This window comes from Glandiceps talaboti, chromosome 1 (assembly GCF_964340395.1).
Source record: "Glandiceps talaboti chromosome 1, keGlaTala1.1, whole genome shotgun sequence".
In the NCBI taxonomy this organism is placed as follows: Eukaryota; Metazoa; Hemichordata; class Enteropneusta; family Spengelidae; genus Glandiceps; species Glandiceps talaboti.
Window position 1 is genome coordinate 5,929,852 of NC_135549.1, and position 18,178 is coordinate 5,948,029.

The 18,178-nt window shown below is 34.2% G+C and overlaps 1 protein-coding gene across 1 annotated transcript in view; it reads right to left on the bottom strand.

The window, feature by feature from the left end:
- Window positions 1–17,931, bottom strand: part of LOC144433845 (somatostatin receptor type 5-like) — a 42,634-nt gene extending 24,703 nt beyond the window's left edge. Inside the window, exons 1-2 of the mRNA XM_078122266.1 lie at window positions 17,899–17,931; window positions 16,687–16,781 (exon numbers count right to left, since the gene is read on the bottom strand). Coding sequence (XP_077978392.1) covers window positions 16,687–16,781; window positions 17,899–17,931 — 128 coding nt within the window. The remainder of the gene's footprint in view (window positions 1–16,686; window positions 16,782–17,898) is intronic.
- Between the last annotated feature and the right edge of the window lie 247 nt (window positions 17,932–18,178).

Here is an 18,178-nt window from a genome sequence, read left to right on the forward strand (position 1 = left end):
TTAAGCCCACTTCTATATATTCTATGCGACGATTGCAACTGTAGGACATCTGAAAGTATTAAAAATGAATATAATCATGTTTAATATGCTTGTTAAATTAGTGTGCTGAGATGTATATAAAACGTGACTGCAAGTTCATTAACTGTGACAATGTTACATACCAAACATTTGCTTTTGAATTTTCGTTGAATCCCAATGCTTGTCAATGTCTTATTTAGTATTGGTTGCATAGAAACAGATAAACGTCTGAGGGGGACAAAACTGGGCACACTACATCGATAATACTCGTTTTCAAGAGTTGATTACAACGCTAGTATTTAATCAAATACATTTAGATATATAAACGGGGTATTTTCAAATTCGGTCGAATGGATTAGAAAAATATTAGCGAAGTTACGTAGACAATTTTGTTTACTTGTAAAGCAGTCTTCCTACCCCCATAAAACAGATGACCGCAACTGTTACAGCGTATCCCAATTTCATTAGTGTCAGTTAGGAGGTATCATTTGGGAAGTATATTTCTACCTCATTCGCCCCCATGTTAGATCTCGTATCCCTATAACTATTACCATATTGGAGCCATGATTGTTTTTCGTGTGTTCAAGGTTTCCTAACTGCATGAGCAACTTTACTTTACTAAATAAAATCTACCTTACCGCGAGTATTGCAAATTGACATGGCTATAATTAATATGATACCACAGCACATTTTTAGACTTAATTTGCATATCAATCCCATCTTCAAATTGTCATAAAGAATTCTTTTTCTATATACCCTAGAATACCTACACACCAATTTTCAGCCCAATCCGTCCATTACTTTTGACGTAATTTATTTACTTTGAAAATATTATTTTTTACAGTTTTGATCCCCAGAATGGCAAAAAACAGAACATTAATTGTTGAAGATATCTGGTTGTCATAAACAAATCTGAATTTAAAAAAAATCAGTCTTTCTGGTGTCAGAAATGAAATAGATACTATTCATTGGGAAAGCACAATGTCAAAAAGTCGCACTTGCGCAAAGCATCATGGGAAAAAACTTTTCTCTGGCACCCCTCACTTCAGAATTATAGGTAACCAGTTAATGCGGGGACCCTTTTGTTTCATTCAATCTTAAATTAATAACATAACAAATAATATATATCAATATGAAGAAGAAAATGAGCACAGATTAATTTTTATTTGGCAGCAGATAATTTGTTAGCTATGAATCTTGGTGTACATTTTATGAAATATGTGCTTACAATACCCAGAATTAAATCTTGTAGGATTAAAATGAGAATGAAAGACACATATAAAATTTCATAAAATGCATGAATGAAAAACTCCATGAAAAAATAGGTCGTGCAGGATAATGAACTACTGGCTATTTCAAAAAATTGTGCGATTTTTCAAAAAATGCATCGACTTTCAGTTATCGTAACATTTTACCTAATTCGGGGACACCCCATTTTTATTGCATTTTTTTCAGTACATATATTCAATTTCTTATGATGAAAGTATATATAAGAAAATGAGGGTAGAATTTATACTATATAACTACCTTAAGACCACATGAATCAGCTTTAATAATGTCAAATTTCCATGTTTCCATAAATTCATATGACATTGGAAAAATGACAAACACTGATATATATTACACCAACGTCAATCTTAACATAATATTCTGATGTGGATTTTATAACGATATTATTACACAACAACCAAGCTGTATTTTGATCTTTATTTAGTATGCATGGCTACTAACTATCCAATCTAGAATTTGTAAACTATATGGTGTCTGCGTTTATTGACAGTAGAATAGAAAGCTAAAATGTACTTTGTTTGGTTAAGTCTAAATTTCCAATCACTGCTCAATCAATAGGAAGGAGTATTTGAAAAATCGATTTGTGTGGATTTAAGGAGGTTGTCAGCATGGCTTTTCTCAAAAATATGTTATTAAAATCAAATATTGATAATGGAATAGATTGGGGTCAGATAATATCACGCTTGACTTGTTCACGTAAGTGCTACTATTTACACACTCTGTTTTCGAAAATCAAATATATAGCACACGATTACTCGTCTAATCTATAGGAAGTAAAGTGATTTTTTTAGAAAAACTTGCAATTGTACACCATGCATCATTGTTGCCACGACCGAATCATCATCATCATCATCAACTAATGACGACGACGACGACGACAACAATGACGACGACGACGACGACGACAACATCATCATCTTCATCTTAATCATCAACACTGTCACTATTATCGTCTTCGTCAGTTACCAATTATCGACCATTAATAAGTTAAATTTGATGTTACGACCTTCTTGTATGTCCTAGGGCAATAACTAAGATGGTTTTATTCATCAAGTTGTATGGTCTTACAGGTCATTAGTCTCTTATATCACATTAATTAAGTACAGTAGTCGTTGATATGTATTGATCTATGTGTAGTTTGGTGCGTTTTGAATTCTTTCTATTCACGTTTAAAAAAAATCGCAGTGCGGTATAATAACAAAGAAAGCTTTAATGATGCAGTAGTGTACATGTAGTCAATTGAAATTGCTTTGACAGTGATCCCTAGTGGGTCTGCATTTCTTCATGTAATAAAAAACTGATGAATGCATTTCTAGTCGCAACAACACAAGTAAGCCGACAAACTATTAAATCCTATAGCATTAGGCAAACTCAAGTAATCAAATCACAACTCGTGTTTTAGTTTCAATATGTTCACAGTTGCAGTCATGTGGAATTGGTTCAAAGTGGTGGAGTTCTTAAAGCCTACTACAGTCGGAAATTGCTTGTTACCCAAATTTACTACACATGGTCAAATTATTTATCACTTTCCGTGACTTAAATTTGATGAAATGTTTAATACATGAACATTTCAAAGTATCCGAGTCGTGTATAAAGATTGCTCCTCGACTGTACGTTTACTGGCGTAAAGTAAACGCTTATAGTATCAATTTTATGTGATATGTAATCTGCACATGTTAAAAACATGCCGCTGTAACTACATGTACATGTACGTCAAATCGTTTGAATTGAATACCTGTCAACACAAGCATGTTCAAAATCTTAGCTTAGCAGTAAGTGTGAATTAGAGCTGATATTCAACTGCTTATATATATTAACCCCTGCTGCTGCGCCACATACGTAAAAACATATGTGCACTTTCGCAAGTGTTGAGTTTCCTTAGTATAAATACGTATAAGAATCCACATCAACGTACCTAATGTCGGTTGTTTTAGTGTGCTGGTCCACTACCATCCCAAACGTTACATATTACTAAAGATAAAAAGTCGCATGGCAGTGATTTGCTATGTATGTTTCTGTGTCCATCTTTGTCTCATTTGCTTTTATAACTTAGAGGTCAACTTTATCATATACAGCAGTGCATTGCACAGTAGTATTACAGTTGTGTATTGGAGCGCATTGCAGTGTAGTATAGTATTATGATGTGTTGTGCTGTGTAGTGTGTACAATGCAGTCTTGTGGTGTGGTGTGGTGTGGTGTGGTGTGGTGTGGTGAGGTGAGGTGAAGAGGTGTGCAGTTCATTGTCGTGTAGAGTAGTTCAGTTTAATGTAGTGTAAGTTTTCAAGGCTCTTTATATGTTACTTTGTAACTTTTCGTGCTATTGCGATGACAGTGTTGTACTTATTACATGCCGATAGCAGTCTTAACACTACTTTAGAGCCTTACATTTCGTTATTTCATCTGAAAAAATAAAGATCATTTCTTGTAAGAGAGAAAAAACTCAACAAGGAGCAAGACATTGAGCACAGAAACGAACGAATGTGAACAGGCATCATGCAGCCACTGATAAACAGCAGGATATTATATAGGATATAAAACAAAAATCAAAATATATTAAATGACGAATTGCGCATACGTCATAAGAAATCTAAAGTGTTAATGTACCTGTAAAATATGACATTCCATTATTAAATATTATAACACATACTTAGTACATTCGTCATAGGTTTGGTACGGGTCATATCGGCGGTTTTGTTCATTTCAGTGTTTCACTGCTTGATGCCGTCAAGTATATAATGGGATAATAGCAGCACTTCCTGCCGTGCTGTATTAAATTGTAGCGATAAATATGAATGGTTACAGCGACTTATGATAAATATGCACACGTTTAGTATTGCCAACGGCAATTGTCAAGGAAGCACGTTCAAGCAGTGTTACACAGTGCATCAGTGTATGTATGTGTGTGGGTGTGGTTATGAACACACACACACACATACATATATATATATATATATATATATATATATATATATATATATATATATATATATATATATATATATATATATATATATATATATATATATATATATATACTCGCACACACACACACAGACAGACAGGGACAGACAAACATACATATATATATATATATATATATATATATATATATATATATATATATATATATATATAACTCGGTGAGTATCAATCTGCTAAGACAGTGCTCTATACCGCAGTGGCAGAGCGTAATAGTAATATATATATATATATATATATATATATATATATATATATATATATATATATATATATATATATATATATATATATATATATACGAACCACCAAAACTATTGCGCTCTACCACTGCGGTATAGAGCACTGTCTTAGCAGATTGATACTCACCGAGTTATATATATATATATATATATATATATATATATATATATATATATATATATATATATATATATATATATATATATATATATATATATAAATGAAAGAAGACGAGTCTGATATTACATAGTGGAATTACACTACGGACCGTTTCACCCGAAGGATCGTCAGGTGTACACCTGACGATCCTTCGGGTGAAACGGTCCGTAGTGTAATTCCACTATGTAATATCAGACTCGTCTTCTTTCATTTTTATGTATGATAGCTCTCCAAGGTGATCGAGCACTCTACTTGGCAAAAGAAGAATGAAATTATATGTATATATATATATATATATATATATATATATATATATATATATATATATATATATATATATATATATATATATATATATATATATATATATATATACTCGCACGCACGCACACACACACGCAAATGATAACTGGATGTCTCAACAAAACTCAACTCTAAGGGTTTTCAAAAGTGCTGATTGGATCGCCGTGTAAATATGGCACCTTCAGGTATATATAGCTCGGATGAAGGCGTCTCAGTGCTCAAATATCATTGTATCTAGAAAAGTCAAGTTTTTTAGCTGGCGTAATTAACATTTTATATCATGTGCTAATAAGAGCTTGAGCTCAATTAGCTTTTAGTTGCCTGATGATCGCAGGATAACGTGAAACCTATAGTTTTAACTCCTCATTAAGTAGCTGTTCTCTGTCAGTCTCTGTTTCTTTATCATCTACTTATGTTTGTCTCTGCCAGAGTGACCAGTGTATGTGATGTTATTTATCCGTTTGTCTCTGTATGCCCCTTTTGCTGTATTTTCAACAACATTACGAGGTACCGTTGATTTTAGAACGGGTTGAGACATTCAAATGTCTCTGCTTAAAGATAGGATGCCAACAGATGCCATGAGCACTGTATCTAGAAGTCACATTATTGAGTTTGAAAAACACTGTTTCTTTACCCGCATGTGTTTGACAAGTTTTATTGCGCACGGGTTCGGGGATTAGTGATTAAATAAAGTAATATTTTAATCACAGAACGGTTAAATAGATCCACCTATTCATCAATGAATAATCAATCGATAAACGAACGAACGAACAAATCAATCAATCAATAAATGAATGACCAACTAAAGGAATGAACTGGTGGATGGGCGATCGGTCGGTCATCTGATTTAATTAATCAAGTAATTAACATTTCGAAAACTTAATTATAATGATCGGTAGCCCCATCTCACAAATAATACCAATAATATTTGTGATTTAAAATGTCAGACTTTTCTGTTTTCAATACCACATTCCGTAAGAATTTCAGTGTGGCGAGATTTGATTTAATGTGTACACCACTGTAAGTCTTGGCAATAACAAGCTCTAAATTGCTGTCTTCTAAAATGCTGATAATGATGTCACACACAGGGCACTTGACAGTTCATGTTGCATTGAAATATATCTATTGAGTAACTCGACACTTTGAGTTCCAAACGTCGCCACTAACTTTTAAAATTTTATATATGTCATATTACGATTTTAATCGGTTCGTGCCAGGACTATGGTATTATGCTGAAAATGGACGTTTGGGGACTTTATTTTCGTATACGTCATTATTAGAGAGATATCAAAGCGTTAGTAATATACCTTTGTTCATATTCGGAATGCATATCCGATTACACGTACTACTGATACCTCAAAGTGGAAAGGAATTGACGTTAGTTTATGTACACTAGTACCATTAATGTTGAATTCCATCGTAGACTTTGGATAACCTTTCCAAATGAGTTTTAAGGATGAAAGCTGTTCATTTTACAGCACGTGGTGCATTAAATGTATCATTATGTTCGAATCCGTAATTTTTTTTACGAATACAAAGTACACTCCAAAGCAAAGTAAAACGCTACAATCACGCAAGAAGACTTTGTCTTTGCTTTATGACTCCTCGCCTCGATCTCGTTCAGGTAATAACAATTCGATGTGATTGACAGAATATCATAATAAACATTGAGTTACAGTTCATATAGTTACCCTCATATCTCTGAAGCGTTCGATTTAGAAAAAGATTGGTTAATTCATGATTGGTATTGACGGGTAGTTTTAGTCGTCTCGATGTGAACGCAGCATGATGTGATAGCCTGTTTCATGACTATTGTAAACAGTGTCTCATTTAGCACACTAGGTATACAAATGTATATCCCTAATATGTAAAATCCGTCTAACCTTAAGTATTTGCATCACTAAAACCCAGCATGCTCCTTATTAGATTGTCCATTTCAAAATATCGCAGTTAAATTTGTTCAAATTGCTAATTAGTCAGCTGTGTTTTGAATAATTGGACTTCATCAAAATATTATACATCTATTATAAAAAAAATTAACTTATTTATGAAAGTGCAGGTTGCATTTCTCTTTAACGGTTTTTATTAATTGCATTGCCTATGGATCTCTCATATTACTTTATTTAAATATGGATTAATCTAGCCTATTAATGAAATAAAGAGCTCAAAACACATTAGGAGCCTGGAATGTATGTATTAAACTAGGTAACGGTATTGCGAGAAGCGTGCGTAGACTTTAATGATAGTTTTTCTTCAGAAAACAAGTAGTCGCACACACCACGGTAAATGTTTTCTGGCTAGATTTGGTATCGTGGAACATCAGTTTAGGCCAATCAAACAGAATATAGTTTGGTATATATATTATTGAATAAAGAAGACGTCATATCTGGAAGTCCGTTGCCATGAAGTTATCACTAAGTAAATGAGGGTATGAACGTCCATATGACAGAGTAAATACAAGTAATATATTTTCAATGGCGTCACATTTCTACAGTGGTGTCCCACGATTTGTAGACTTAGGTAAAACCAAGACCCTTTAAAACGTGTAGACTTATTATTTACAGGAAAGATACACAAGGACCGTGATTCAAAGAGCACCTCAAAGATCAGAAGTGTTGTAACGTGAACCATATGATATAATTTATTACATTTCTGAGCAAAGTACAATAACTTCAACTGGTAAAATTGAACTAATCAGCTGATATCAATACAGTATACCAGCGGAAACGTGCCAAGGACGTTTTGAATGGGTTTATTCACTAACTTACTATAAAGCATACGATTTTTATATTCATTTCAATAAAATTCACTCTGGAGTTAAAATTGACTACCTGAGTCTATCTCATGTAAGCCTAATACAGAGCATTCATTTCAGCGTCATGAACAATAAGCTGTACATAGGCACATACAGGTCTATTTCAAGTGAGAATACAACCCGCAAATTTAAGTTACGGTGTCACCATAGCAACATGCCAAACACGTAAACTCCTCACACGTCATCATTTCAATGCATGTATACGAAGGATTCAATTTTAAATGGGGTACCCCGTTTCTGATGACCTCTTTCTAATACGCTATACGACAGTTTAGACACTGTCCGTAGCTTATACATGTACAATAAATATAGTGCAGACAGGCAGACAACACACATACGAGCAGGTAGTGACAGACAGACAGACAGACAGACAGACAGACAGACAGACAGACAGACAGACAGACTGTGAAAGAGTACAAATATATTTGAGAAGAATCTGATTGTTTTAATTTCAACAAAGAGAACGCAATTTCAAACTTATATAATTTTGAAATGTTGAATAACAGTTGGTTTCAATTTGTGACTGCACACATCCTCTCTAGCTTTTGATTACTGTTCTACTAATAATGTAAATAAATAAAGTACAAATCTGAAAAAAGTTACAATAAGTACCTTTTAACAAGACCTTGACATTTAGAAGGTACGATTTTGATTTTCTGGAAAGTATGTGTGGCGAAAGAGTATAATCATGTACTTTTCTATTGTCCTTCACTAACATTATCTCCTGAGTACCAATATAGTTACAATAGACTCTCCTCGAACTGAGTCAATGAAGCCACACAAACACCCGTTGTACAACTTAGGAGGAGAGGATTACGTCCAGTAAATATTACCCATGAGAGAACATCTCACACGTAATTCCAAAGGCGGGGGTATTTAACGAACACGTTAAGAGTCGAATTGTAAACTTTAAAGCTGTGCCAGGAAATGTGGAATGACAAAAGAGCTCACTATTGAGGTATAATCTTCAATATGCAAACAACTGTACAGGATCTCTTAGATTTGGTGATACTTCTTTTCAGATTTTTAGGTTCGATGAATAGAGTGAATAGCAAAATGTAATTTCTATCATTTAAATCTTTCTGTATGTTACAGGCACACGAATTGAATGTAAACTATTCTCTGATACCATATTCATGTATATCTCAAATAACAGTTTTAGCAAGCATTCGTGAGAGAAGATACTTTACTTGGGACAAGGCTTATAAGTGTGTATGGAGACGAGCTGCGTACTCTTTTGTATCATTCTCTTTCCCCCGGCGAGTTTGCGTTGCAATAAACTCAGACTTTTATCCATAATCAAAATGCTTGGACACGGTAGGAAATGATAGCGGTTCGCCATCTTTGCGAACATTCAACGACTAACTATTCGTTGAAGGATCGGAATTAAAGTAATGGAGGCAGTGTTTTCAAGTCCATTCGCTCAATATATCTATTGAAATCTTTGACCCTTTCCATGATGAGTAACGTACTAAAAAAAATCAAGAGCCAGATAATTGCTAGGCAAAAAAAAATATGATTCATTATAAAGTCACAAATTTTCAATATTGTCGCAAAATACAATTTAACAATATCAGAGCGTGTCTATCGCTATTAAAAAGTTCATGAAGAGAGATAAACAAAAAGGTCTATACTCCGTCCATCGATTCCTGGCTCCTGTTCACAGCTACGTCTGATAAATTACCATTTTTCGCAAATAAGTACAGAAGTGAGATGAAATGGGAGCATGTGTTCGTTATTTTGCCAAGTAATTTTGCCAAGTTTGATATTTCAAACACAGCAAAATGGCTTAGAAAACAATTATTTAATTAAAACACATAAACTATAATCCATACTGTGATTAAAATTACAATAAGTTGTCAATTTGCAGTGAAAGTTTCCAAATATTTACTTCTAGAATTTAATACCATTTTTTAACAAAGGAAAATATGTTTTACCTCATTGTGTTGAGGACAAAGCATCAGATTATGGAATTCATCTTCAACCAAAGTAGATGATTTCAGAAACCTTTCTATGGCAAGCCGTTCAGGCCAAAAGTATTATTTTATTTTAGCTATAGTATTTTATGTTTTTCGTAGTTGCAAACTAATTTTAACCTTTTAGGTGTTGTTTTTCGATGGAATCAACACTTTTATTCCATGTTAACATTATTTAATTAAAACAAGTTTTCATTTATTTGAGATTATTGTTTTATTTTTCGTCAAACAAGAATCTTTTTTAAGGATTATATATAATTGAAAGTCAAAATATTTTATTTTTTAAAGTTTTTTTATTTTTTAACCTTTTTTTCAACTTTTTTTTGCCGACTCTGCGGACAAGCGCCGGTCACGAGCACGTCGTGCTCGTACGCGGCGCCTGTCACGAGTACGTCGTGCTCGTGACAGGCGTGACCTTTGACATCCATTACGACGTGTTTCGGCGTCAAATACACGTTCCTATTACCTTCGAAATTGATCGCTCAAACATTATATCAGTTCTCAAAACTGTTACTTTACGTATAAGGATCGGATAAAATAAAATATAAAATACTATAGCTAAAATAAAATAATACTTTTGGCCTTAACGGCTTGCCATGCCTTTCGATGGCAAGTATCTTCGGAATCTATGCAAATCAATTATATAAACGTGTTATTCATAACATTAGGGTATGCAAGATGCAGTGACAGGGTACAGTATGTATTTGACAGTCTGAGAATGGCGGACATTTTTGTTGTTATTATTAATTATACCATCTAGATATTCAATACTACATTCACATTGACAGGTATCAACCCTCTTTCAAAGATATGCACAACCCCGCGAGATGCCTTGTACACTCACTTACATGGCAAAGAATGCTGAGATCATATTGTAATAATTTTGCTCTTTGATGCCTAATGTATTTCATTACGTTTTACGCATACACACCACTTTGACATATGTACATTGTACACAGTTAACGTTTCTACTTTACACTTTCATACCTATCGCATGTCTTTACAGTTTAACCACCCCTTGCAACTTTTTTAACACTTTGCTGTTTTTACCATCGCTACTGTTTATTTCAATCGTCCTTTTAATTTATCGTCCATGGTTATTGTATCGTTTGAAGAGTCCAGAAGAGTGCCTCTTGGCGAGAGCCTTAACACTGGGTTTCTATTTATTCATACACTCTACATGCTACTCATATATGTTACCAGAATCTTGTCCAGCTGTCTGAGACTTGATAGAATTGTATCCTTTCTATTTATGCAATTTCCCTTAAAGGAATATTTGAAGAAAAAAAGTTGATTAATCACTGAGTGATGATACACACACAGTCAATTGCTTTTATGACAAAGTATTACATGGGAATTTTTTTAATTATCTCTCTGTACAGCGATTCGTGATCACCTGTAAATGTGTCATTATGACTCATTCACACACATTTTAGTGGTGCAATTTTAATCTTTATTTTTCCCCATATCAAAATGACAATTTGTCATTCAAGGGTCATCATTGGTATACGAAGTAGATATTAAATTATTTTCCTTAATGCTTTAGGTCTTCAGGTTCCTGGTGCACACGGTAATAACTTATACACCGATCATTTAGCAGGCCACAATAAATCTTCAAACTGTCATGTGGTATTAAGTGACGTCATTTTAAAATAGTTGCTTTATATACAGCAAGGTGCTTAGCCTTGAAGGTAATCGTATGAAATAATAAATTGTTAATGCTATCCGGAACTCGGTCGTTGGACCAAATATCAAGCGGATATGACTTTCAGAGACTGGTTGCACTTATTCACATATTTCCATATTGAGGAAGCATGCGAGAGAGAGTACGAATAGGGGTCATTAGATGTTTGGCTCCACAAGTGTAACATTGTAATACAAAGAGTGTCATTACAATTGTTGGCAAGACGAATAAGGTGTTATGGATTCATGTTTTCAATGGAAAATCTGACTTTATGACAAATTAAAGATACCATGTATTGTGAACTGACATACTTCTTCCAAAATCGGTTATTTTAAGGAATACTATTTCTGTAATTGGTATGTGATAATCACATTTCGATTTTTCGGACATGGCGAGGTCTTGTTACACGAAAGAGATTTATTTTTTTGAATGACCATGTGTCAGTTTAAAGGTGTGATATATTTTTTCAAAATCAATCTAACCAAGATTTGTTTCGAGGAATATGTAAAAGCCCTGTGTAAGAATTCGAACAAGTATCAGAAAAATCAAAGTTACCAACTTTTCTGAAAAGGGTCACACTGATGTACGTTGTCGTTGAAAACTTTACAAACGTTCATTGTAAAGAATGGTACAATCTCGTCACTTAAGCCGTGGAGGTATAAACAATCTTTTCCTCGCTAAGCTTATGAGAGAGCAACCTAATTGAGCAATCTACAGGGAAAATTACTCGTTTTTGAAACTGATTACATGTTGACCAATTTCATCGCTGGATGGTGATTTAACGACCTGTCGAATCAGCATATATCTCTCCCTTGGGATCTCGAGTCTTATTGGAATTTGATCATGGGATATTTCAAATCGCACTTTTATAAATGAACACATATAATGATATGCCGAGGGTGATATAACATAATCTGACGTATTTTGACCGTTGCCAACTAGTTTATGACAAGGTGACAAGTGAAACTTCTCTGCATAAAATGTCAAGATATCTGTGTTGTATATGAAGAATAAAGTGACTACTTGGGATTAAAGGCACTCGCTTGCAATTTCGATCGATTAGATTACGCCTTCAGTGGATTTCTGAGTACCTTCCCTTTCCCTTCTCTATATATCAGATAGTCAAAGAGTACTATAATGATTAACTATACTGTCTTTACTATGATCCGTATCATTACCTGGAAAGGTTTTAAGTAAGCTTACTAAAGAAGCTTGCAATAACTACAAGGGGAAGGGCCGGGGAAAATCAAGTATTGTCTGTCGTATAAAATGTTACCCTCCCCAAATTTCATTTCTAAAACTTGGTCTTCACTCAATTTCCTTTCTCTAAAAACACGACTCTTCTCCATGTTCAATATTTGTTTTAAATGCTGTTGGAAATGAACAGAAGCCGGAGACTGCCGAGACTCTATCCCATCGTTGCAACCACATTACTAATTGTAATGGCATTGGTGGTTTCCCACTACTACAACCACGACGAATGTAATTAATCACTAGGCTTTCATCTACATGACAGAGCTGAAGGCAGCCAGACCACCAAAGACTAGGCAGGTGTATTGCATTGATTGGAATCCCAAATGTTTTACCAGTGTTACCACACCACCCCCCCCCCCCCTTCTCTACTGTGAGACGCTCCTCTCCTCATAAGTCATTGAATCATTCCATGGTTGTCAGCAACGATGTTGCTGATATGTCATATCAGTTTGTCATGATATTATGGAACAGCGGTGGCAGTGATGGGATGTGGCAGCAGTGGCAACTAAGGACGCTAAGTTAGATAAGAGTGTAATTTGTACTAAAATAAGACCCTCCCCTAACTGCATTTTTATATGTTGCCCTCACCAGACAATCGATTTGTGAAATCTGACCCGCCCTTCAATTCCCTTGGCTCTTCCTACTTGTAATTCTATAATACTCCCTTAGAATCCACGTCATCTTGAAGGATTCAGTTCAATTTGATCAATCTTAAGATACCCAATCAAATGAATTGAAACTATTTGGAGATCCTTATTGCATAGGGTAATCTTTATTCATTATTGTTTGAAGAATCCCCCACCAATTGGAAACTTGGAATTAGTTTGTTCCTACATATTCCCCCTGGTCACTTGAGTCAACGTTTAAGCGCCAGTAGTAAATTCTCATCGGATGTTTGCTACACAACATTTATCTCATTCATCTTTCATCCTGTGATTGCTGTGTGCCTATTCAATTTACATTTTAATATTTACAGAATGTTTTCAGGTTATTCCATAATAGCTTGATCTGCAAAAGATCGGTCAATTAACCTGTGCTATATATTATTGGCACGAATAGAAAAGCAGAGAAAGGAAAGCCTATGGGCAACCATATTATGCATGAAATAAATTAATAGAAATTCCAATCTATTTATGATCTGATTTATTAGTGTATAATTTCAAACATGTTTAAGTTATCACTACTGTTGAATTACGTAATCATCCTCATATACATGTCTTTCTATATCTAATGATATATTAGTAAAAAAAACTTCGGTATGCAAATGTTTCATTGTATAATATCTCATTGCTTATTAAATGTTAAGGAACATAATAAATTCCTTCCAACTATCTATTTCTCTTTGGAACTGGAAGGAATAATTGTCCATACGTCCGTCAACTCTCAGCTGTTCTTCGAATAAAGTAGTTATATTATTTTAAACAATGAAGGACAAGTTACTATAGCTAATACTAGTATACAAGGTCATGATGTCATGACAAATAATAACTAACCTCGTATACTTACAACGGGTGTTTCAATCTATAGTGTGAGAATTAAAAGTTGACTTTATTTCATCTATCAGGCGTTTCATGCACATGTTGTTCCAATGACTCAAACATCGCCGATTAAATTTCAAATGCTATCATTATTTAATTAAATTATTGGTTGTGCCATCCATGACCTATTGTTATAAACTAATATGTGTCGATTATATTGAAAAGCAATTCAATTAACTAAAAAATCATCCATCCACATTTTTTTCTTATAAATTAAAAAGTGGTGACTTAATCAAAAATTGACATTTTATTAAACTACTGACCACTGCAATGGCTTTTTACATGTAATAATGGAATTACAACTTCTTTTAGAGATAATAGTTTGGTTGTAAAGGTAAAATTATACATTTCTGATTATAAATATATTATATGGATAGTGTGATGAACTACGATCGAATATTGCAAGTATTTGTAACGGAAAGGAGTTGTAACTATAGGAATAGCATATATAAGTATGTCTGGCTCAAGAGAAAATTTAATGACTTGATGTGTGACAATTTTCTATAATGTACCAAACCCAGTCGCTGAGACATTTTGACATCAAAACTCTCTCAGAAAAACAACTTTAGGCTACTAGTTAATTGTCACATTACATAATATGATAAAAAAAAAACTTTTAAGATAAAATGTGCACAGTCCAATAAAGTCGTAAATAGCTGGGAGTAAACCTTTTATGAGCATTGAGAGTTGATGCTGTTATGATACTACATATTATAACACATTGACAAATTTCTTTATATTGAAACCAGCAAATCGTAGAATTCCATCGTACGAGTGCCTAGACGTTTGCATATTTGTTGTTCAGTCGGATACATAAACGTTTGTATGCAAACGCAGGGAAGTGGCTACATCCTCATATCCATCAACGTGTGGCACGCCAGATATTGAATTTCATCAAGTCATTAGTGAACCATGTTTCTGAACCTCAAGCTCTTTTTCTGTATCTATATGATGATCAGGGCATAATATGACTTGTCCAGGCCTGCTGAGACACGGGCATGTCCTGGATGACATAATTTGTTGGCATGAGAAAATGACACATATAACAATCAATGTAAGACAACTTCTACTACATATCCATCAGAGAACCCTGTTTCAGATTTATCAAGACTATCCTAACTTTGAATACAAATACTCGTGTTTTGTCCAAGTTGAGTGTCAACTTGTAAGTCTTACAGTAAGTGACAAGTCTCCTAAAAGTTCTTCATTTAAAATAATAGACTGACCATATACCCTGGGCTAACTCCAGTGGGACAGTGAATGCGATGTTAACTTGCTTTGGATGTGCCACATGATTGGGTCAATAGCATGGAGTAATTTGAACAATTTACATCTCGCGCATCAATTATAAGGCATATCATGTCAGAGAGGATGACTTCCAGAATATTGTCACTGAATAGTTTTATGTAAATTGTCTCTTGAAATCGTAGTTTTCATTTTCTGTCTTTAGTCCTTTCGTGCTTTGCTACCTATGTAATTCTTTTACTTTCGTGAGTGATACCCAGGTGGAAATCAGCTGCGGCAACTGTTACTTCCTATCTATGTATTTTTAAATACATTTTGCTACTACTACTATCACACCATCCTTTAAAAGGACCCACATGCAAATTATTTGTCTTTTACATTCTACAAAAGTGGAAAAGCCTTAGACAAATCTGTGAAAGGCGCAATGGCATTTCCCTTCTTTTTCTTGACATTTATAATTGAATAGCTGACTGAAGAATGATAAATATAGTATCAATTATGGAATAGCCATATCTAACGCATCCAGCAATTCTCCCAAGAGCTTCGATTCACTGAGAGACTCATATTGATAATTGAGGTGAAAGTTTTACTAAAGATATTCAAACGAAAAATACCATGGTAGTTATCTGGGGAATCTGTTGTACATTAATATGTACATAGATAATAACGGCCTTTGTCCAATGCCTTGGAAATGCGACCATTAAGGTGAAAGAATAAAGGAATATTCTTTATTTTGAAAAGTTTGCCTGGAATACTGTCAGTTTCGGTAGATTTCCTCCAATAGCCATTTGGCCATTGACAATGTGTCAATGATATAAATTTTGTGTGCAGCATTTGAATCTCTGGAAACTTATGTCATTGAATTCACCTGACAAGCAAAATTGTATCCAAATTTGATGAAATATGAGAAACTATAACTCTGAAATAGGGAAATAGTTCGTTTAAACTAATACTAAAAGGAAAAACATGTACCCATCAGCTTTTCAAAGTTGGCCAAAGAGCCTTTGAATCCGAAGTGCCAGATATTAAAGAATCCTTCAATCTATTGCAATAATCACGCTCTTTGTTCCGATATGCATTACTAAATAGTTGTTTGACAACCTTATATTCACTTTAAAAACTTACATCACTCGTCTCACGGAAATGTCTCAATAAACTATTCATAAAATGTCCACGTTATACCTGGGAGACAGCTCCAAGCAGGGTTCAAAGATATCCGTTTCACCATGTTCAAACTGATCAGCAATCGGCACTTTCTTGATTTCTTTTTTCTTTTTCTGTTAAAAAAGCATGAATTTTAGAGCCTCATGAATGTGCTAAATCCATAATCATAATTTTCAGGAAAAGTTGCTGAATTTTCTGTTATATTATACTAACCTCATATCAAAATAACCAACATTCTTGTCAAATGCCACTTTTTGTTGAGTTATTCGCTACCATACGGTAAACAGCTAATAGAAAATGGTCAGACCTTTGTTCGAACAATTGAAAATGTATTAATCTTTGTAAACAGCGATGACGGAAATATACATGTAATGTAAACAACAATACTCATTCCTACATTTGCAGTACTAAAATCGCACCTTGCGTCAACACACCTGCCCTACCATGATTGAAGATCTTATTTGAAATAAAGGAAAATGCAAGATAAAGATAAAAGGAAATTGCCCAAATTATTCATATTGTCTTATTAAGAAAGATGTCACATCATCTTATCAATATGTCTGTATCATAGAAAGCAAAGTTGCCCAAAAAGACACATGTACCAATCATGTACACAGACAGACAGACAGACAGACAGACAGACAGACAGACAGACAGACAGACAGACAAAATCACAACATTTATGTCGTGTTGTACAAGAGCTTGACGTTCTCAACACAATATATCACATTTCCATACCCTCTTTTAATACATATGCCAAGCAGGCGGCAGCCTTTCCAAGAGAATAGTCAAATTGTTCTATTAATCAAACATATAACACTCGTAGTTTGCATGATTGTATCAGTACAGAACCTTCAAGATTTTGCGTAATGATATAATTTGTCAATAATTCACACACGGGTTTTATGGTTTTGTTTCTCTTTTCAAGTTTGAGTATTACTTTGGTACAAAACATTTGTCATTTTTCTTGCTATAAAGAGCTACAAACTTGTTCTGTAGGTCAGGGATCAGAAACGAAGGCGAGCGAAGTTGAAATGCGCCGATAGCAATCATTATATGGGAACGAATTACTTGTTGGTAACAATCGCTGCAATCAGTCTTTGTACAGGGCCCATGAGGTATTGTATATCAGTCTTCATCTTTACCGCTTTTCAATTCGGTTTTGGTATTTTACGAAGCTTTCGGGGATTTCGAACGTGACTTGTGGAGACACGAGGAGCTTCATCTTACCAGTAGTGTATTTGTGAGAGAGTTCATGTCCATTTTCAATTTTCAGATTGTAGCGTATATCCGTGTCAGCATCGACACAAAGTTGGTCTTTTTTCGATGACTTTACCCTTTATATGTCAACGACCGACATATATGTTCAGTCGAATTGTTTTCCAATTATATTCTTAAAATGTAATCGACAGGGAATTGTACTTTCGGTGACTAAGTACGTAAATCCGGCTTTACTTTAATTTTCATACATATGAATTATGATAATGAAGATATAAACCGTTATTGATGT